At 40.4% G+C, this 23,025-nt stretch overlaps 2 protein-coding genes across 7 annotated transcripts in view; both read left to right on the top strand.

Annotated features, from left to right (window-relative positions):
* Positions 1 to 3,185, top strand: part of ldb2a (LIM domain binding 2a) — a 70,096-nt gene extending 66,911 nt beyond the window's left edge. For all 4 annotated transcript variants that reach the window (XM_077532579.1, XM_077532580.1, XM_077532577.1 and 1 more), the window contains exon 9: positions 895 to 3,185. In XM_077532579.1, coding sequence (XP_077388705.1) covers positions 895 to 1,128 — 234 coding nt within the window. In that variant the 3' untranslated portion in view covers positions 1,129 to 3,185. The remainder of the gene's footprint in view (positions 1 to 894) is intronic.
* Positions 3,186 to 4,388: 1,203 nt separating this feature from the next.
* On the top strand, positions 4,389 to 21,284 carry tapt1a (transmembrane anterior posterior transformation 1a). Of its 3 annotated transcripts, XM_077532461.1 has the most exons (15): positions 4,389 to 4,633; positions 6,446 to 6,576; positions 6,683 to 6,801; positions 7,734 to 7,766; positions 8,876 to 9,038; positions 9,536 to 9,671; positions 9,940 to 10,037; positions 10,178 to 10,247; positions 12,116 to 12,196; positions 12,862 to 12,971; positions 13,047 to 13,106; positions 13,168 to 13,236; positions 13,314 to 13,390; positions 15,559 to 15,731; positions 19,131 to 21,284. In XM_077532461.1, the coding sequence occupies exons 1-15, from the start codon at positions 4,432 to 4,434 to the stop codon at positions 19,424 to 19,426; spliced, it is 1,818 nt and encodes a 605-aa protein (XP_077388587.1). In that variant the 5' UTR covers positions 4,389 to 4,431; the 3' UTR covers positions 19,427 to 21,284. The 3 variants fall into 3 exon arrangements, with proteins under 3 accessions (XP_077388587.1, XP_077388588.1, XP_077388586.1); XM_077532462.1 differs by lacking the exon at positions 7,734 to 7,766; XM_077532460.1 differs by lacking the exon at positions 7,734 to 7,766 and having other exon boundaries at positions 12,862 to 13,106.
* Positions 21,285 to 23,025: the final 1,741 nt, after the last annotated feature.

A 23,025-nucleotide genomic window follows, 5' to 3' on the forward strand; every position in this document is an offset into this window, starting at 1 on the left:
CATTCACTGATATGTGACATGTCCACTGCATGCCGATCTAAGATATCCTATTGGCCCTTCAATGCTCTGAACCAATGGCAGGACAGATTTTTCATGTTGAGGAAAAAAACCTTAAGTATCGGTATGGTATCGGTATCGGCCGATACTGCAAAGCTGGGTATCGGTATCGGGAGCCAAAAAACGGTATCGGAACAACACTATCTAAAACCCCTCACTGCGCAGTTTATACAGTTTTGTCATCAGTGCATTTACATTTTTTTCACATTTCTCTCTTGTTTAAACATCCTCAATGTTCAAAACTTCATACATTTTATAAAATATGTACATTAGTGTAAAGAAAAAAAAATGCAATAAAAAATCCGCGAAACAGCGAGACTGTGAAAAGTTAGCTGCAATATAGCGAGAGAACAATGTATATATATATATATATATATATATATATATATATATATATATATATATATATATATATATATATATATATATATATATATATAAATTCATGAAGTACTTGTCATAATTTTTTACTCCTCTAGATGGTGCTTTTGGTTTAAAGATAAAGGCTAGTCAATGGAACTTCAATCTGCATCTTTAAACTAAGGATGCCATCTTGAGGAGTAAAAAATATAGCAATTGCTACATGAAGCTCCATTTTCCCATCAGTAGTCTTGACACCAATTAGTGGAGAGTTTGGCGCTATCGTGTGGTATCCTAGGGTGTTACAGAAAGTACACAAAAAATGTGAACAGGTGACATTTTAAATTACATTTTTGACTCGTGATTTCACCTTACATCTCTGATTGGAACGAAGGTTGGGAATCACTGGTCCATAGGGCGTAAATAGGACGCACACGTGCCGGAAACAAGCTCATTCCTCCTTTGCGTCGCCTCCAGGACGTGATGGTGGTGGGCGAGCCCACGCTGATGGGCGGCGAGTTCGGCGACGAGGACGAGCGCCTGATCACGCGTCTGGAGAACACGCAGTACGACGCCACCAACGGCCTGGACGACGACGACGACTTCACCGGCTCGCCGGCGCTGACCAACAATGGGCCGTGGAGCAGCAAGGCGCCCAACGGCGGGCCCGACGGCAAAGCGGAGAACGCGGCGCCGCAGGCCTCGCAGTAGGAGCGATGCACGCGGAACAATGAGAGCAGCAATAGCCACGCCGCCTGGACATTTTGGAGAAAAAATTGTATGTAAATGTACAAAATAAATAGCGAGGTGTGGACTTCTTTTTGGGTCAAGAAAAGCTTTCGGTGGACTGTCGCCACTGTGATTGGTGGACAAGTGTCACATGACATCACACAGTGGAGCCGAAAGAAGACGTTTTGTTGTTTTTAAAAGCACCAGCTCGACGTTGTTTGAGGCCACTGCAGTCACTCTCTTATTTTATTTTTTCTGTTTCAAATTAGCAGGAAATAGCAGTCCCCTTTGTTTTGGTTTTATGGGTTTGGGTTAAAATCTTGAATCTTGGCTTCCTCTCACATCCCAAAAACATGCATGTTAGGTTCATTGAGAAGTCTAAATTGACCATAGGTGAGAATGATTGTCATTATGTGTCCTGTAATTGGCTGACAACCAGTTCTGGGTCTACCCCACCTTTCAGCCAAAGTCAGCTAGGATAGTTTTCCAGATTACAATGAATGTTTTGACACCCCCCTTCACACCATTTCCATGCAAAGCAGTTGGATTGTGTTTCCTGCTCTGTGGATGACTTAATTGGACTTTTTTCCCTTTAATACTCCCAAACTGCATGATTTTATAAGGTTTTATTTTATTTATTTTTTTTGTTCTTGTTAATTTCATACATGTGCTTTTAAAAAACACACACACAATCTGATTGTCCTGCATCAGTTTGGGAAGGTTTGTAAGTGTAAATAGAAAAATATTTTGTCCATGAGCCACAGAAAGCAGTTTGGAAATGGCAGCTCTTTATCTCCAAATTTCTCCTAAATGCCCCACCTCACCCCTCCAACCAACCTCCTTTAGCTAGTGCACAACCAAAGCAACAATTCAACATGGTCGCATTTGTTTTGGTGAAAATCAAGACGAAACCACCCCCTGCAGAAATGCTGCGCCGTCCCTTTAATTGTGTTCACAAGGCTTCTTCAATTGGGTCTCTGCTTGATTTACTCTGCCTGCAAACGTTGGGAATTTTTTCCCGCCTTTTTTTTTCTGTGTAATATCAGAACCGTAATACAGACAGGACTCCCGCTGGCTGTGTGTAAGGGGATTCCACCATGCCAAGATCTCCGACACTCACTTCTCCCATGGTTGTGTTGAGAGACAGAGACAACAAAAGTTTTTTTTTTTTTCCTTCTTTTGTGGGATCTCTGTATGAAAGAGGCTACGTGAGCCAGTACCCACTTTCATGCAGCCTGTCAAAATCTAATATTTTCCCTCCTTATTTCTATGTCTCTGTTCTGTAAAAACGAAGAATGACAAAATAAAAATAAAATGGCAATGTTCCATCATTGTGGGTAAAATCAGGGCTATATGCGAAACACAACATCTACGTGGTTTGGAATTCACGACACACACACACAATATCCCACCTTTGCTGGGTTCTGTGTAAAAGATCTGAGCTCTCCTTTCCAGGATGGGAAACTTGTGGCAAAATCCTGCTTTTGCTCGGTTCTGTCTAAACACCAAAGGTTGACAAATGACGGTTCATCTGTTGTAGCTCTGATGTTGAAATTTTGCAGAATCGTTGTGTAAAAGGTGCTAAAATTAAAGCTAACCTCGTGAACCAGTAGCCCCTTTTTCACTGACTACCAGAAGCAGGATTTGTTTTTTTTGTTTTCTCGCCAATATCAAATGATGGGTGAAATCCGGCAGACAGGATACCACGGACACAAGCGGCAATTATATCTCGCTGCTGTTACGGCTCCAATTTGGCCATTTCGCAGGCTCTCTGTGTGAAAAGAGGCTTAATTCTTGGTTGAACTTTTCCCAAGAAGACAAAAGGCGCATGTCTTCACACGAGTGCTTATTTATTTGTGCTTTTTTTTTGTTTTGTTTTTGTAAGGAAGCGATCAAAACCCATTTCTGAATATGTTTGCGGCTAGTATTATTAGACACCGTTTGTACATTATATAGCAGAGGTGTTCCGTGTCATATCTGATGTCTGGTATGTATGCTTTACCATTAACTTGTGCCAATAAAACCGTGCTTACAAATAACACGAAGGGTGACTCCTTCTAAGCGAATAAGGATGTTTAATAAGGTGGAAAATCAACTCGCCACTAAATTGGAAACGATTCTCCTGCAGATTATGTTGATTAGCAGCATCTTAAGGATAGGTTTATAGCGTTTAACAATGTTATTTGGCAATTTTCTAGGTTTTAAAAATGGTAATTGGGGTAAATGCCAGTACGAGAAACCAATATGAGAGTGAATTTTAAGGTTCCAATCATTGTATTATTAAAGTAAAGAAATAAGCAAGAGTATTTTCACATTTAAATGGGAAGAACCTGCACTATCCTACAACACGTGGATTCTTCTGGGCTGAGTTCTGTTGTTGGGTAGAACTGACTTGCAAGACGACATGGTGGACCTTTAGCGACACCATGAGCTCAAGCAGGGTACTGCAAAAACATTCTCATTACGTACATGAAAAAAATAAAATCCGCATTTTTACTGTTGTAGTATAATGTTATGAAAACGCACAAACATAAATAGTTTTTAGTTTTTAATCCAACCAACCAGGACAGAATTATTGAACAAGACAATCTTTAAATCCGATATCCTTCTGGATACAAATTGTTATATTTTTCACAAATCGTGAAAGAACCCGTGAAAATGACAATAACAAACACGTTTGGAAGTTTTGTTTTATTAATTTAAAAATGGGAAACAAATAAAAATATAGTGGGAGCCGAGGCTACGAAATACTTTAAAACATGTTCGTCTCCCAGAAGAGTAATATTATTCATTAATTAAATATAATATAATCAGAAGTATTGGTTATAAAACAGATATACATATTGTAAATTTGCATTTGAAATATAAAACGGCATTTTTCTATCGTCGAATGATTGCGCCCGTGACATATGTTTTATTTAAATAAATAACACTTTATTTAAAATAATTTTGTTCAACGATACTAAAGTATAACACGTTAAAAAACGTAGTAACAAAAACAACATAAAACGTTAAAAAACATTGATCAATAAAACATCACATGTTGAATATTAAAGGATAAACGTATCTTTATTTAAACAAATATTTTACGTGTCCAAAAATAATGCATAACACGTTACATGAGCACTGTTACAAATACGATGAAATCATACATCACATTGATCAGTAAAATATTTACACTGAAAGAATAAAATAAATGACCAATTACTAGTTGTAAATAATTACGTCCGAAATGACGTGATGTCAGAACAGCGCGACACAGTTAAGTCTAGTCCCACAGTAAAGATGGCGGATGCGTCGGGGACCGAGCTGTCAGACGAGAAAGAGAAAGAAGCGGACACTGAACGCAAAAGTAAGCAAGAGACGCGACCGTGGCAGGATGCGAACACGCTGGAGAAAGGTGTCATTTCTCCACCACTACCCGAGACGTTGGGCTTTTACGACATTAGCGCTGACATCAGGCGCCAGCGAAGGGACCACTCGACAGGTACCTCGTTGCACCCCCCAACCCCTGTTTCCCTTTTGTTGTTGTTGTTTTAACAACTGTGACACTCTGACAATAACATTTCCCAGATATTCTTTCCATTAAACGTCTGGTGAGTTAAGTGAGCAAAGCCAAGTCGCGAAGTGCTGTAAAATTGGGACGCGTAGCCACGAATGCTACTTTGGTAACGTGTATTTAATAAGAACAACTCTTTAACAAAATAGGTTGTGTCATTTCGTCATGACGTCACTCTTACTTCCGGGTGACAAAAGCTGGAGCTTCCTCTACGCCACTGCTAACAAAATAATCAACCTTACATCATCATGTCATTGACCAATGCAGAGCAACTAAGAAAATAGGGAAGATGACTTCAGTGATAATTTTATTCTTCTTTCCTACCACCTCAATGTAACCGTGTTAGTCAAAAAGATGTCAGATGAGGTAAATTCAAATGGCCTTAAAGGGAAACCCAACGGCGGCCATAATTTACATTTCAACAGATAAGTTGATTCTAATATCGAGGTGGTGGAAATTTAGACAAAGCTAACACTAGAAGTACTGTGCCACCTGTTGTTTTCAGTCAAGAAAAAGTTAGTGTTTTTTGTAAAGAATCGATAGTACTGGAGACGAGAGTTAATGCAATTAAAGACAATTTGTGCCCCCTATCGTTTAAATGATTCAGTGAACTTAACATACCCCATCTTCTCCCTAAGGGCTTTCAGGTTAATTGCCAAATAATGGTCTGTTTTCATTCAGCATGCTTTGTGTATGTCAGTTGACATGAATGACAACCATGCACAGGGTGAATGATGTCAGGCAGCAATAATTTAAGACAATAAAGAGCAGCAAGTCCTAACCTTATGTGCCATGGAAAATTATCCAATTTCAGTTAATTGGTGAACTATTATTGTAGAAATTATTTCCTGCAAATAATGTCTTTGTTTATCCATTTGTGCCAGTGACATATAGTAACAGGGAGAACAATGAAATTCTCTTCCACTCGATGGCAGAATTAAAGATGATTAACTCATTCAGACCCAAAATCATATAAATGGTTTTTTAATACTTTGTCCTTCACTCCCAAAAACATATTTGTGTTTTTTTGTTTTTTTTGTTTCTTGTTTTATGCTAGAGCATACAGCTTCTGACCTGAAGAGGTTGCTGAAAGCAGCAGTAGTAGTTATGACAAAAAACGGCCAGCAAGTGGCAGCAGAGTATAAGAGATCAGCCAGGGCCATGTTGCAACAAGCTCTTTTTGGCAGTGCTTTCAACAGGTTTGTGAATAATGATGAAACTGAGCTATATTCTAGTGCTGCAAAACGGAAACAGATACAAATGTACTTTTTTGATGATGAAAGAAGAGAATCAAATCTTTCTTTTGGTAGGTTCCATGTTTTTATAGCAATAGAACACAATATTCTGTGGACCTTGCGAAACCTGTCAAAATCCAGTGAAACAGCTTGGAGCAAAGGGGTTGCTTCAGTTATAATGACTGGGAGTGAATGAGTTAAAGTGAACGTGTGTTTCTACTTGGTACCTTTCATACAACAGAATAAACATTTCGAAATGAGTGAGTCAATTTGCAATCAAATGAGGTGAGAACTGTGCTGTCATATTTTACTCACGTAAAATATGTGCCTTGGCTTAAAGAAAGTTTGGAAAGATTTGTTCCGATTCTGACTAAGTTTGGAAACAGAACCATAACACCCTCAAAAGTGTCATTGTGATCAACTCTGTGTGTGTGAATAGCTATTGTAGTCTCGACAGCAGACATGACAATGGGGACTGTGTTCGTTGCATGCAATGTCATTCCAGATTCGTCGCTGACCCGCTTCATCTGCACGGAGCTGACCCGAGGCTACTTCCTGGAGCACAACGAAGCCAAGTACACCGAACGTCGCGAGAGGGTGTACACGTGCATGCGCATTCCCAAGGAGTTGGAGAAGGTAGGTAGCTACTTGGTACTGAATTCAGTTCAAATATTTTACTGTTTCAGTCCAGAACCACCAGATGGCCGTCTAGAATCATTTGCAATCGTTGTTTTGGTTGCAGTTGATGATCTTTGGTTTCTTCCTGTGTGTGGACGCCTTCCTTTATGTCTTCACACTGCTGCCCCTCAGGGTGCTGCTGGCCGTGCTCCGCCTCCTCACCCTGCCCTGCTGTGGCTTCAGGTCAGAAACGCCACACAAACTCCCACACAAATAAATACAGTTTCATACTGTATAAGTCTCTCTGTCGTCATGACAAAATTAGAACAGTGCTGTTGGTCCTCGTGGTGTATTTCTATGGACTGCATGAGTGTGAACACACATTCTAGAAATGCACAACAAAATTAAAAAATAATAACACTCAACTAAAACAATTTAAAAAAAATACAAAATTAAAAGACAATGAAAATAAATAGCATTTTTTTTATAGAATCTTCAATTTTAAAATAAATATAAATGAAAAGCTAAAACTATTTGTAGAAAGTTAATTTATGCAAAAACACCAATAATAATTAAAACAAAACAAAACACAGTTTTAATTTAAAACCATGACAAATAAGTAAACATGTTGGTACAAGTTAGTTTTACAATTAAAAGAGTAAAAATTAAAAAATGTTTTAAGAAGTGCATTACAAAAAAACATGAAGAAGGAAAACAAATACATGACAAATAAATAACAATTGTACAAATTACAAAAAAAGGGTAAAAAAAAATTTGAGTAAACTAATTAAAATAAAAAGGATAAGCAAAATAAATATTTTTGTGATTAAAAAAACATTTCTAATAAGTACAATCATGCAGAAAAAAAGTTCATTTTAACAAATCATTTTAAGTAAAGAGAAAAAATATTCATAGAAGTAATTGTAGACTAGAAAGTGTGTGAAAGTGCAAAAAAAATAAATAAAATTGTTTTGAAAACTATTGTGTCGCTTTTTGGAAAACAATCTTTACTTAATTGACTTTCAAATCTTTTCTATATTTTTATGATTTGTTATTTATTCTAAGTTAAAATACACTTAAATGTACTTAATTTATGTTTTAAAAAAAATGCAATTAGAAAATCTTTTAGCAACGACTCCATGTTTGTGCCCATCCTCCCCCCTCTCTTACTGTAGGGCGCGCACATGCCCCTACTGCAGAAGAAGCAGGTATGCTCCCTCCAACCTTATTCATGTTCACTCACCAGCCCCAAGCAACCATCTCTCTACCTTCATCCTCATCTCCATCGTGTCCTTTCGATGTTCAGCTGCTCATCATCACGGCCCACTTAACAGCTCCTTATTGGTTAGTTCCCCTATCACCGGGGAAATTGCATTCAACCACGTCAGCGGAGATTTGCGGAGTGTGCATGTTCATCCTCCGTGTTTGCTCAAAAGCTGCAAACAAGCTGCCTGTATGTGTATTTGGAGCACTTTGAAGTCGACAAGGAGTCGAAATCAAGAAGGAAAATACTGTTTGATTTTTGCTTCATGTCCAAGTGACTCGGTTTGTAAACCACACAGGATCAATGGAGTGCACTACTTGGCTGCAACCAGAAAGGGGCGCTGTTGTTGCAATCACAACTTGTTTGCCATTAGAAAGAAGGGCAGCATGGCATCGGCTTGACTGCTTCCTTATTTTTATCAATGTGGAGTAGGAAGGTGGTGAGGAAGTGATGTGATGAGTAGCAGGCAGGACAGGAGGAGTGAGTCAGACAGTGTTGTGTGGTGGGAGTGGCTTTGCTCAGAAGCGACTTAAATGAATTGCCACGGGTGACATACTCTAGATACTGAGGCTGTCTCTTATGGATGTAGCGTAATGTATAAAATGAATGCGTCAGTGAAGTAATACTTTTTTAAAAAATATATTCCGTCACTCAAAGAGTGCATCTTGCAAGGCTCTTTTACGCAGAGATGCCGCCAAGAAAAGACCCGTCATTTCTATGCCTTCGCCTTTTATGCGCTGTGATGTATGTCATGAATCCACATGCTTTTTTTATTTATTTATTTATTTATTTATTTTTTTGTCACAGCACTATAAACGCTAGTTTGGAAAGTTGCATTTTCAACCATAAATCAGCACTGGAAATGTATGCATCCATATCCACACTGGCCTTGCTAAACGTGGTTGTTTGTCGTATTCAGTATATATGTTTTTTGCACGTTTAGTAGTTTGTCTTTTGATGTCTGGCATGCATCGCTTCAGTAGAATAGTGGAATAAATAAGTGTCGTGTCGTAGCTAGTGTAAGTCAGTGTTGTTGATTGTGTGCTTCCACAGTGGATCGAGGCTGCTGCAGCCGGCGCAGGTGTGCGACATGCTGAAAGGCCTCATACTGGTGCTGTGCTTCTCCATGATGCACTACGTGGACTACGCCATGATGTACCACCTGATCCGAGGGCAGTCAGTCATCAAGCTCTACCTAATCTACAACATGTTGGAGGTGATATTGGAGTTATTTCAATGGCTTGGAAAGCGGAATGAGTTGCGCTAACCATACAGCAGAATCAATGTATGGAATTTGAGTTCCCGGGTGTGAGTAAATTGGGACAAAATCCTCATTTCGGTATCACTGGCGTTGGGCCGAAACCTCCCATGTCCAAATTTCCAAATTGAAACTATTGGTCATTCCCTATGTGTGTGTATAAAGTTGGTGCTGCTTTTTTGGTCAGCAACTGAATGAAAGGGGGAGATATGACTATATGTTATATCATGTGACGTCACTATAGATTCGTTGTCAAATCTGGAGGGAGGTAATCTTACAATCCTGACAGTTATCAAGTAGGTAACACGAACGGAAAAGAGGGGTCATGAATGACATCACGCAAGACTGATTGATGTTACATTTAACAATTTCAAGTGTGGTGACAATTTGACTTGAGACTGGAACTGATCTGTTTCCATTATTTCTTTGGGCACAAAAATCTTCCCTGATAAAAGGTTGCAGATCGCCTCTTCTCTTCCTTCGGCCAAGACATCCTGGATGCGCTCTACTGGACCGCCACGGAGCCCAAAGAGCGCAAGAGGGACAGCATCGGCGTCATCCCTCACTTCCTCATGGCCGTCTTTTATGTTTGTATCCTTCCACTATGGTAGTATGGGTGTTGAAAAACGTGTTATCACCTTTTTTTTTTTGCTTTAAATCAGGGTTCACTCTCACTTTTTGGATCAATTTCCAGTCCCCTTATGTGGATAATAGAGATACAATACTTTTTTTTTTTTTTTTTTTTTTTTTTTTTTTTTTTTTTTTAAGTAGACGTAATAATTTACCACTGCTATTTTTTTTTCTAGTTACGGCTCATATATCACTACTTGAAATGTTTTCTTGAGCATCACATCCCCAGTTCTCCACGCTATCCTCATCATGGTCCAAGCCTCCACGCTAAACGTCGCCTTCAACTCACATAACAAGTCCTTGCTCACCATCATGATGTCCAGCAACGTTAGTACACACACACACACACACACACACACACACACTCACACATTCACATCATACGGCAAGACCAAAGTACACATTGTTATTTTGTGTGATGAAGCTTAAGTAGAGCAAATGGAATGTAACCGCTTCTTATTTCACAGTTCGTGGAGATCAAAGGCAGCGTTTTCAAGAAATTCGAGAAGAACAACTTGTTCCAAATGTCCAACAGTGGTACGATTTGTTTCAAATTTTTATCATGAGTGAACAGATAAAAGCTGGAATTTATTCCAAAATACCCTCTTGTATATTATTTATCTTTGTAGAAAACTAGCTAATGCTAGAACAAAAATGTAACCAAGGTGAAATATCTCTGATCAAGGCAAAATGTGCTTGTTCTTTTTGTTCCCAGACATTTGTTCTTACAGGGGCAGTAGTTTGCAGGACCATTTCACTTACTCCAAGCTTTTTTTTTTTTTACTTATTGCTGTTGAGGAGCTTCTTTAGCTTAAAATGAAAGTAGTGAGCCCATCTCAGCTGGCTTTGGGCAGTAGGCGGGGTACACCCTGGACTGGTTGACAGCCAATCGCAGGAGAACATATATTTTTTTTAAATTTTAGTACTGCGACTCTAATTCTTCAGAGTATAAATGAAACATTAGTTTAAGACATCACTGCATTTTTTTTTTTTTTGGGGGGGGGGGGGGGGGTTCTAGCTAAAAGAAGCACGTTTTAATAAATCGTACCGAAATCAATCTTCCTGTTCTATTGCCTATTTTTTTTTTTTTTTTTTTTTTTTTAAAGAGCTTATTTTTACAACTTTCCCAATTATAGCAAAACAGAAACAACAAACATACATTTGGTCATCCATTTCACAATACAGAAAAAAATACAGTAATTACAGTCTTTTTATACAGCAGTGGTTCAAGAGTCCGTTCTTTGGTTTATAAACACAATCCATTTTCCCAAAACAGAAGAAATGTTTCCGTTTTTTGGTTTAAAGAGAAGGTAATACACTCCATACTTTCAATTGTGTTCATAATACTTATCCAATCAGTCTGTGTTGTGTTGGAGGATCAGATTGCAGCCATCTCCTAGTTACTGCCTTTTTTTTGTGGCTGCTATTATTATCTTTAGCAGATATTTGTCACGGTTTGAAAGGTCAGCTGTGATATTGCCTAAGTATATTGTTTGGAAAGAGAAGTCTTTTCAAAACTTTGTTAATTGTGTATTTGACCCCATCCCAACATGCCTGAATCTGTGGACAGTCCCAGAATATATGGAAATGGTCTGCGATCTGTTTCCCACACTTCCTCCAGCAAAGACCACCTCCATCTAAAGCACCCTGCAGACCTTTTATTTTTGGAGTAACAAAAAATCTTATTAAATTTCGCCAAAAAAAATCTCTCCACTGGCCTGAACTAGTGGATGTTGCCTGAGCAGAGCACATATTCAACCTGTCTTGTTCTGAAATTTCAAGTCCAGACTCCTTTTTCCATCTTAATCTAACAGTGTTGGTTGAAAGATTCTTTGTGTTGAATTGTTGAGTAAAATATTGAAACTAATTTCTTTACACCTTTGTCTCCGTACATGGACACTAATATATCTGCAAGGTTAGTGTCTGACTAATTTCGCTTCTTGATTGGTTTTTAAGATGCGATATGTAGTGGGGTCCTTCATTTGTTCTCTTTTGCACTGTAATTCCTCTTCTGTTGCTAACCAAAACGGCAGCACCTTACTGTTGGTCGCATCACAATGTTGTGTGCATCCATATTTATGTTTTCAGGGCATGAGTGAAAAAAAAGTTAGCAAAAGAAAAAGATCTTAAGACACAAATTATTTTGCCAGCTTCTTCCCACTACCTGTTTAAACAAAATGTCCTCTTTGGAGACTTGGAGACACCATTTGACACAGACTTGGAAGCCATTATGTGCTTTGAGCGTCAAGTATTATATTACAGCCGTAGATGAAATGTCTTGGAAGCTATGTATGATTATGACAGCGGCAGCCATTTTCTTGACAAACGCGATGTGACAGGTTGTTAGAGTTTAGCAGCGCTTGTTGCGGTCGTGGTTTCACATTTCCTTCGTCTTCTCCCGGCAGATATCAAGGAGCGCTTCACCAGCTACGTTCTCATGCTCATCGTGTGCCTGAGGAATATGGAGCAGTTCTCATGGAACCTTGGTAATTGTCTTGAAATTTAAAACAACAAAACTCAAAACGAAATCAAAACCAACTGACATTAAAATTCCAAAACTACAATAACCCTGGTCAGAACACATGGATGCACACACAAAATATCACAGAGAAGTCATACATCGTCAACGAATGGCTCCACAGTTGGGACAATCCTGCTGAGCCGTGAGCAGTTTTGTCCTCAAGAGGGAGTCCTCTTGAGCAGCAACGGCGTGACATCCCGATTGACAGCTCCGTGACAAGCGTCGTCGCCCCGAGATGCTCCTGAAGGCGAACGCGCAGGCGCTGACTGACAGACACAGCCTGTCAGCAACGTTGTGACACCGACGCGCTCGTCCCTTTTCCATCAGTCACGGTCGCTTTCCTCAAAGCGAAACAAGCTTTTCTCTGAATGAGCTTCAAAGCACATTTTGTGTCGTTAGTCACATTCCTATAATAAATGGCAATGTTTAGTTGTGCAAATGTGCACAAAGCCTATTATTAAACTGCAGTGTTGGAGTTAAATTAATGACTTGTGAACATCCTTTGACAGCTTAAGAATGTCTTCTACAAACAAAGGGTTTGCATTAGCAAAGACATTTAAGCTTGTAAAGTAAGGTTTAAAATACACAAAGACTGTTTGTTTAATTTTGTGCTTGTTTCCTTTGCCGCAGAGCACCTGTGGGTTTTGTTCCCTGACGTCTTCATGGTCCTAACCTCCGAAGTGGCCGTTGACGCCATCAAACATGCCTTCATCACCAAGTTCAACGACATCACAGCGGATGTAAGAACTGAAATGTATATATTTTTTAATTGTTTTAAGTCTCCCTCCTCTGATGTCCCCTATGTTGTCTGTCAGGTTTACAGCGAATACAGAGCCAGCTTGGCCTTCGATCTCGTCAGCAGCCGACAGAAGAATGTAAGCAACAGCTTCTTTTGATTCTGCCCTCACTCTGTTGACATCGTGTTGTCTGTGTTAGGCTTACACGGACTACAGCGACTCCGTGGCCCGCCGGATGGGCTTTATCCCGCTGCCCTTGGCCGTTCTGGTAAGACGCCGCACTCTCTAAACGGTGTTGACCTGCAAATACATGATTTCAACACCTTTTATTTTGTGTTTGAACAGCTTAGCCGGGTGGTCCTGAGTTCAGTGAAGGTGCGAGGAGCGCTGTCATACACATGCGTGCTCCTGTTTTATCTCGGGTAAGACCCATTTCATTTTACTGCAGATTGCTTCTCCAAATCAATAAATGTACACTTGTATTGAGCATGTAGCATTTTCAAACACACTATTATTATGCCTAATGTAAGTGTCAAAATTTAGCACAACTATAAATTTACTTGAAAAGCTTAAATTGATGCAAAAGGTGGCTATTTTCAAGATAAGAACTGAAAGCTCTTGCAAAATTTGTCATTTTCACACAGAAACCCTGCAAAATGACCACATCTTACACATATCCCGCAAAATGACTCCCACCTTAACATTAAGATTCTATAAAACTACTTTGTCCTTCATGCAGAGATCCTCTAAAAATACCACACAGAGATCCTCTAAAAATACCACACAGAGATCCAGCAAAATTCTGACTGTTTCACACTGTAATCCCTCAAAATTGTCACCGGTATTTCATACTTATGATTACGCAAAATTGCCACGCCATTTCATGCAAAGACCCTGCAAAATTAACATCTCTCACCGGGATCCAAAATTACTATCTCTTCAGTCAAAGATCCTATGACCACCTTTTTCTCAGAGACCTGTACACTACCCAGTCTTAAGCTTTTGCCTGCCCATTGACACATTTTGTAGTTACGTCTATTTTTATTCGAAGCATGCATGCCGTACATCATCGAACTGACTCAAATATTCCCACACAACACACACACGCACTACACAGTTACATAAGCATCAACATCTTGCTTTCCCCGTGCTCGTTCGCCGCATCCCATCGGGCCGGCGCCATTGAAGAGTTTCCCCCTCAGGGTGAACAGTACCATGTTGTCATCTCGGCTGGCATCTCGGCGGTTTAAAAATAGCCCTTGCTGAAACACGCTGCCTGCCCTGGCAACAGTTCAGCCGCACTGACATGCGCTCGCTCTTAACACCTCATCGCATGCAGCAGCAGCAGGCAGCAGCTCGGCAAGACCTAATTTAGTGTGCCTGTCATCAGTGACGCCCCTTTTAGCCCTGATGATGGCACACTTGGACCACAAACACATCACAATGGACCAGTAGTAGTCTTAACCACCGCTGTGCTCACCAATGTGCTCAGGAGCTCAAAAATACCCTTTAGCTTCACACTGAGGACTGTTTCCAATCTATTTGATCTGATGTTGCAATGTGAGGAAGTTGTACACCACACATTTTAGTACACACTACGCTCAGGAAAAATGGCACGTGCGTCATCTGATTGAAGGCTGATTTAATTCAGCACTGTCATAATATTCATTTGTTATACCCTTGATATTAAAGGAAACAGAATAGTATAACAGTTAAAATGTGTTAATGTATAATAATTTTCATTGAATTATAATCACATTAATTTTAAGATGTATTTTGAGCAAGCAGTTGCATTCACAAAGCGCTACTCCTATAACCTCTTTCGCACAAAGACCCTGCAAAGTTGGCTCCTCTTTCACACTGATCTGCAAAATGGTCCTGGCTTTCACATAAATGAATTGATTATATAACCACATGAGGCAAGGGCGAAGGTTTTATCATTTAGAGTGAGAGAACTTTAACATATAGACATCTTTAACACAGAGACCCTGTACTCTCTTTCACACAAATGTCTTGAGAAATTATTGTTCTTATCGCATAAACTCTACAGAATTACAGTAACATCATTCACAAGGAGACCCTGCACATTTTTGTGGTTTTAGAGCTTCTGGAGAATTTACCCCTCTTTCTCACTAAGATCCTGCAAAAATATAATGCCCTCTTTCACTTACAGATCCTGCATATTACCAGATTACCACCTAAACTCTGTAAAATTACTTCAACTCATTTGTCTTACAAAATTACCACCTCTTTCATAGAAGTCCTGCAGAATTAGATCCACACAGAGACCCTGCAGAATGTCCTCTTCTTTCAAACAGATACTTTTTATTAGTCCCACAATGGGGAAATCCAGAAAAAAAATCCCAGCTTGCAAAAGTACAGCCACTTTCAAACAGATACCTTGCAGAAGTACCGCTTCATTCTATGAGACTATGTGAAACGACACATTTTTTTACACCGAAATCATTGGAAACTACCTACTTTCACCTCAACACTCCTGCAAAAATTCCATCTTTTTCACATAGATCCTGGTAAAGTAGCACCTCTTTCAGAAAGAGGCCCTATAAAATAATCCCTTCTTTCTCTGCAGACTGGTCACACTGAAGGTACTGAACAGCATTGTGCTGCTGGGCAAGTCTTGCGTGTACGTCAAAAGGGCCAACATGGAGGGCAAATTATTCAAGAAGCCCCATGTCGCAGCTTCATCCTCAGTCAAGACATCCAACAACAAATCTGACCACACTTCCAACGCAACAGCCTCAGGTAAATACAACCCAACAAGGAGTTAATTTCATACAGCTCCTCGTCTGTAGCCTCTTTTACACAAAATGGCCGCCTCTGCTATAAAGACTTCGAAACATCACTGTCCTGTAAAATTCACGTAGATCCTGAAAAATTGTCACCTCTATCACACACTAATCCTATGAAATGACCAACTCATTCACTGTGACCCTGTGATTTTACCACAACTTTCACACAGAGATACTACAAAGTTACCTCCACTTTTACACAAAAATTCTGCAATCGCAGCCATGTTGACACGGAAACCCTGAAAATGACCGCTTTTTCATGCAGAGATCCTGCCAAATTATTGCCACTTTTACACTGTGATCCTGTCCAATTGTCTGCACCCTCTTTCAATGAGATTCTGTAAAATTGTGGTCTCTTTCACACAGAGTAGGCAAAAATGACCACCTCAACCTTTTATGTGGAAACCCTACAATATTCACACAGCGATTTTGCAAGTAGTTCATCCATCATCTATCCTGTGTAATTACCATCACTTTCACATGGTAACCATGTGACATCACCCTGCAAAGTTATAAACTTTTTTTTTTGTTTGTGTGTGTAATATCCTGCAAAATTACAGTCATGAAACAGACCCTGAAAATAATAATAAAAATAATAATGGTCTTTAAAGAGGCACAATGCAAGATTCAGAGTTTTTTCACATTTGCGACCCCTCTGTCGAAACGTGGAATGGACCCTAGCGACGTGCACACGGCCAGGAGCGTGCACGACTTTTCGGGCACGAGCAAACCGCCAAGTTAATCGAACAAACGTAAACACGGAGCACAACGCCTTTTTCATAGGCTTAATAATGTCTACAGAGGTAAGAAACGTATTAATATTAAAGTTACTTTGTATGTGAAAGTCATTTTGAGTGACAAAAGCTTACGTAATTACAACCTTCCAAACGTAAATAGTGCAACCTGTGAATCCGGTGACATTGAGGATAGCAGTGCGTTGCTCATATGCCCAAGTGCGGAGACATTAGTAAGCAACCGTGTGGTAACTTTATTCTGCACTGCTAATCATAAATAGACCCTATCATATTTTCGTTACAAAGTATTATCTTTTTAGCAAAAAACTCAGCAAGCTGTGGGTCCCGTTTCATCTCCAGGATAGCTCTTAGCTCTCTCCATCTGACGAACGCTGCTCCTATATTTGACGCTTTCCTATATATGACGCTGGTGATCTGAAAGTTTTTTTTACTTCTCTTTGTCTTCCGTTAAGTCTCCATAAGGGATTGAGACGTATCGGGCGCAGGTCTTTTCAAGTCCATCTTGAATTAGCTGTCCTGTCCGTGAAGTTGCGTGAACAATCGCAAGAGCTAACAGGGACAATAGCGTGCACGCGCATGACGTCATGCTCAGAGCCACAGTTAAAGATTCCGGCCCGAACGCTCCGACGTTTTTTCCTTTTACAGAAAAATAGGGGCAACAGTCATTGTGCCACAGTCGTGCCTCCTGTCCATTATACAATTCTTAAAACGTGCGGGTGAAAAATATGGTTATTTTAACACTCAAATTTGAGTCGAATCTTGCATCGTGCACCTTTTAATGCAGATGAGAAACTTTTCATGCAGAGATTCTGAATGACCATCTGTTTTTGCGATTCAGTACTGTCTCTTTCACACAGATATGGTAAAATGACCACTTTTTTCACACAGCAACCCTAAAAATATTAAACCGACTCTGCAAATGACATTAACCATCACTTTTATACAGGTTGTCCAAAATGGCTGCCTCTTTTACACAGAGACCATATGAAACATAACCTATTTCACAATGTGAGCCGGGAAAATGACTGCCTCGTTCACTGAGATCTCAGCAAATTGAAACACGGAGGCACGCTTCAACACGTGGCAAGCGTTAAATGTCATCTCATGGCTTCCATGGCAACAAACTGAGGCAGACGCCCACTAACGCTTGCCTTTCATCTGTTGAGACTTCATAAATGGTGGGCCACTCCGCTTTTAGACGCCCGCGTCATCGGCCAAACACCCGACAGTTCCACGTTTTCCTGGAGGTGGCGGCGCTTTCGTGTCATTTGCAGCCAAATCTCCTCGGCTCTCACCTCCACGCGTGGCCCTGCCCACACTTCTCGACAGGAGCTTTGAGGTGACAAAAGATCCTGATGGCGTGTCGCTTCCCGTTTGCTTTATCTGGACTCACAGAAACGGCAAGACGCCACATCTTTGAAATGGGATTTGAACCCGCAACGTCAGCTTAACATGCTCACCTCACTTTCAACCTCACGCTTACTCAAGTGCCACTCCGCCGCACAATTATGTTCAAGCGCACGTCTTCGTTTTTCCAATTCAGCTGGATTCGCACAACACAAAGACGCACCATCTGCTTTTGAGTGTTCGTCCGCAGGGAAGATGAGGGCAACGAGCAGTTTGACATCAGCCATTTGCGCTTAACTTGTATTCAAACGCACAACACAAGCTATTTGAGCAACTAAAACCTCCGCCAAGGCACTTGCACAATGACCGTCCGTCTCTTTCACACACAGAATCGGCAAATTCACAGACTGTTTGACGTTGACCACAGTTACCACCTTGTCCTGCTGCAATCTTGCAACCACTTTCCCACAAAGACCCTGGACAGGTTTTACACAGCTCAATGTGTGTCGACGCTTTCACACGGACACCCTGCACAATTACTATCTCTTACTGGCAACACAGAGACTCTTAGCAATTATTATCAGTATGAATTCTTACCAAAATGGGCTCTCTTTGGATCCTGCTGAACGATTGCTTCTTTCACAAAAAAAATCCTACAAAATCACTGACACGTTTTACAGCCTCCCTAAAAATGTCTTTCACACAGAGATCCTGTAAAATTAGCAACGCTGTTACTGCGGTTCAGTAAAATTGTCTCGTTCACACAGAGAGCCCATGAAATCACCTCAGGTTTTACACCAGAGGTCTCCAATTCCTCGAGAGCACCTATCCAGCCTGTTTTCCATGTCTCCGTCCTTCAGTACAGCTGAATCTAATGATCAGCTAATCAGCAAGCTTTGCAGAAGCCTGATAACGATCACAATCATGAATCGGGTGTGTTCGTGGAGAGAAACATGGACAACAGGCTGGATAGGGGCTCTCGAGGACCGAACTTGGAGACCCCTGTTTTACACAGTGGGCTTGCAAAAACACTTGTGCACAGAGAACTTGCAAAATCAGCACCACTTTCATCCAGAACCCTGTAAATGATCGTCGGAGACACTGTACTTTTACCACCTCTTGCTACCTGTATGTTTTTTTTTGTACATTTATATTGACCTTTTTTCCATGAAACATTAAATTTAATTATTTTTTTTATTAATTAATAATAAATTAATTTTATAAATTAAACATTAACATCTTCTTCACAGGTGACAGCAAGCTGAACCCGAAGTCGCCCTCCGTCCCTCCTTCCTCCTCACCTTCCTCTTCTTCAGTGACCACTCAGCCAGCACCGCGGTGGGACTTGCCCCCGCCTCCCGTCGACTCTTCAGCCTCGGCGCCAGCATCTCCTCCTCTTGACCGCGCGCCCCTTGCACCCGAATCCCAGCAGGCTGCTCCCTCGCCTCCCAAAGAGGAGCGCGCGCCCGAGGCGAGGCCCAAGGCTCCCAAAAAGGACCTTCTGGAGATCGACCGCTTCACCATCTGCGGCAATCGCATCGACTGAGGGGAAAAAGACACGAGTAAGTAATCGGACGCGCCTTGTGCCAGTTTCCTGTTGTTTTTGAGACGTTTCACGACAGGAAGATTGAGCGGGCTGATGATCAGCATGTGTGGGCGCTGGATATGAAAAAAGGAGCACTTTTCAAGGTACGGAAGAGCACAGCTGGAACCCACGCAAAAAACGGTGGTCGGGGGGCGCTCACGCCACAAGAGACTCCAAAATATTCCCCGTACTGAATGTGACGACGCTGCACAAAATGGTGTTTACAACTGTCAAGGCCAGGACGACGTATCACGCTTGTGCTTTTGGTTTGAAGATTTACAATAATTATGTGTTGTTGTTGTTTTCAACTCAAACTCAATGTTGAGTTTGCACAGCTCTCATGCCTGTAGCCACTTTCATACAGAGATCATGCCAAATGACCACCTCTTTCACACAGAGAATTTACTGCATGGTTCAAAAAGACCTTGCAAAATTCCTGCCTCATTCCATTGGAGCACGCATAATTACAGCTTCTGTCATACAGGAATTCTGCATATAATTAGCACCGCTTTCTTTCCGAGAGCCTGCAAAATCACAGCTTTTTTTCTCACAGATACGGCAAAATGAAAGCCACATGCACTGTTTGTTCTTGGAATACAGCCGCCGCCCCGTACACACAGAGATCCATTGGAATTTATTTCACACAGAGACCCTGCACATTTACTGCCTCTTTCACACAAATAGCTACCAAAATTAACAACACCTTTTATACAGGGAAAATGCAAATTCACGGACAATATAGCCAATATTTATTTTTGTTTATTTTTTTACACTGACCTTGTAAAATTAGGGCCACGCTCACACAGAGACCCTGCAGAATTACTGCCTCTTTCACAGCTCGTAAAATTAATACCACTTTCATACAGAGACACTGCAAAATCAGAGCCTTATTCCCTCCAATCTTGCAGGAACTCTCTCTTTCACACGGACAAAAATTATCACCTCTCACGTAGAGATCATACAGCATTCTTGACCCCTCTATAGATTCTGTAAAATTGACCCTGCAAATTTGTAGCATGGTTTCTACAGAGATTCTACAAAATTGTAGCTTTCTTCACAGAGTTTTGGCGGTTTCATACAGGAACCATGCAAATTTACCTTCTCACTCACATTTTGCAAAATTACCATGTTTCCAACACGCCTTCAAAATTACTGCCTGTTTCCAACAGAGACCCTCCAAAATTACTGACACTTTCACACAAAGATTCTGCAAAATACCTGCCTTTTTCACTCATGTTTCCAAGTTGTTGTTGTTTTTTTATAATACTTAATTCCTCTTCCCAGTGCACAAATCAAAATTCATTTGCCACAAAATGGCGGACCAACTCAGCGTGTTCTTCCATTTAGACATCCTGCCTGCTGTCCCAATACTTTTGTCCACATAGTGTTGCACTGATGGCGCCAACCAGATTGTTGCCTTCGTTAGCCTTCGCCGTCATGTTTATGTCCTTGCCGTAGTCATAAAGGTTTTCACAATGAAAGCCTTTTCATCTGGAATGTTTTCAGGTTGACTTTGATTGCAATGAAACGATCTTTTGGTTCCCTGCAGAAATATGAATTATTCTGTTTTTGTTTGATACAAGATGTGACATGTAAAGTGTGATTTATTTAATTTTATTTAAGGTACTTTTTCCTTCCATGTCGAGGAAGGGGGGTACACAAGAGAAGGTTTCTATAGGGTTTACTGCCATTGTTATTATTATAATAATGTAATAAAATATTTTTGGGGAGTTGCCACTTGTGATGTGATGATGACGCAGCTTGTTTCATGTGCCTTCATGGTATATTGTTTGCTTGAATTATTAAAACACAAAACTACTTTCTGAATGTCCCTGCCATTACCATATAACTATATATTTGTGTTAGACTTGTTAAATTTGTCATTTTTATTTTGTCTTGTTTTTATTTTGGGCTTGTTTTCCATTGATTTGGCACCGTAATCATTGTCAGGATTTCCAAACAGGCCAGAGCGAGTTGAGTAATTTCTGTTGCTCGTGTTTCTTGAATCCATCTTAACTGTTTTTGCCTCCCAAATGTAGGCCACACATTCGATCAACTGTCAACAAGTCAACATGATAACCAACTCGGAAAAATGGTGACTCAGCTTGTCAACGTGTGACCTCTTCATTTCACGCTGATAACCAGCAAATTTGCTGCCTCTTTCATACAAGAACTTTAAGCCTTTTGCATACAGGAATTGTGCAGAATTATTGCATTTCACACAGAGCAACTGCAGAATCCTGTCTTCATAGTTCATACAGAGAGCCGGTAAGATTTTTGCTTTTACAACATAGATTTGTGCTGACTCTTTAACACAAAGGCAATGCAAAATTAATGCTTCCTCATTGACATACACTCAACGGTGCCTCACGTTTTTCCATACAGAATTTGCAGGATTCCCCGCTTTCACACCGAGATACTAAAAAATTGTTACTTGCTCATTTCCCCAGACATCCCGCAAGACCGTGGAAATGTATAACCTTTTTTTTTTATAGAGAAGTTCTGCATTACTAGACCAAGTTTATTTCCCCATTTGAACATAAACCTGGCAAAATTGCATCCTCTTTCACACAAATGTACTTCCTTTTTCACGCAGAGATCCTGCTAAATTATTTACTTTTTTCATGCAGAATTATATAAAACGCTACAAAATTACCTAATTTGTACGGAGACCTAGTAGAAATACTGCCTGTTTTACGCAGATATTGTGCAAATGTACCTTTCACACAGAGGCCCAGCAAGATTACCTCCTCATTCACATAGAGCTGCAACAAAGTGACAATTGCATATTTTCTTTAAAAAAAACAACACACATTTACTCCTCATTTACACAGAGACCCTGTAAAATGCCCTCCTATTTCATACAGAGACAGTGAAAAATCAATTTTCTTTCTCAGATATCCCACAAAACAAAAAATGAGAAAACAGGTACTCCACGAAATTATTGCCTCTCACAGTTTCCAGCAAAATTATCTTGTTAATTAAAAAACCCTTCACAATTGCTCTTTTCACGCAGAGATTCTGCAAACATTCTATCACTTAGAGTTTAATTTCATGATGAGACTATTTTTGAGGGAGGTGTTCATTGTGTATCAGTGTCGATAGGAAAGTAGCTCTGTCGTTGTTTCTTTATTTTCAACGAGTGCCAGTAAGCTGAGATTTACCCCCCAGACGACCTCACCTGTCCCGGAGGCCAACTTGTGTGCGTCTCGCTGTCCGCTAACACTTCTTAAGAGGACCAATAAGCTCCTTAGGAGAGGACGCTCACGGCCGAGACGCACTTAGGTCACTCACCATTAAAAACATCCAGCGGTCACCACCGGTTCAAATCTTTTCAAGCAGGGATGTTCACATTTTTCCAATGGGGGCTGCGTACAAAAAATGGAAGAAAGATGGGGGCGTCACTTTCAATCTGTGTTTAGGAAACATGATTAAACCCAATTCAGTATTAGCAACCCCCCCCCCCCCCCCCCCCAAAAAAAAAGACAGACCTTCAGCTGGTTTTCGATGACAAAGCTAAATTTAATATTCATTGATGTCTATATTTTTTTATACAAAGA

The sequence above is a fragment of the Festucalex cinctus genome, chromosome 9, assembly GCF_051991245.1.
Source record: "Festucalex cinctus isolate MCC-2025b chromosome 9, RoL_Fcin_1.0, whole genome shotgun sequence".
In the NCBI taxonomy this organism is placed as follows: Eukaryota; Metazoa; Chordata; class Actinopteri; order Syngnathiformes; family Syngnathidae; genus Festucalex; species Festucalex cinctus.

Coding starts and splice junctions, on each gene's coding strand:
- tapt1a (XM_077532460.1), top strand. CDS start 4,432: ATGGCGGATGCGTCGGGGACCGAGCTGTCAGACGAGAAAGAGAAAGAA. Junction 6,577..6,682: donor TTCCCAAGGAGTTGGAGAAG/GTAGGTAGCTAC, acceptor TTTTGGTTGCAG/TTGATGATCTTTGGTTTCTT. Junction 10,248..12,115: donor GTTCCAAATGTCCAACAGTG/GTACGATTTGTT, acceptor TTCTCCCGGCAG/ATATCAAGGAGCGCTTCACC.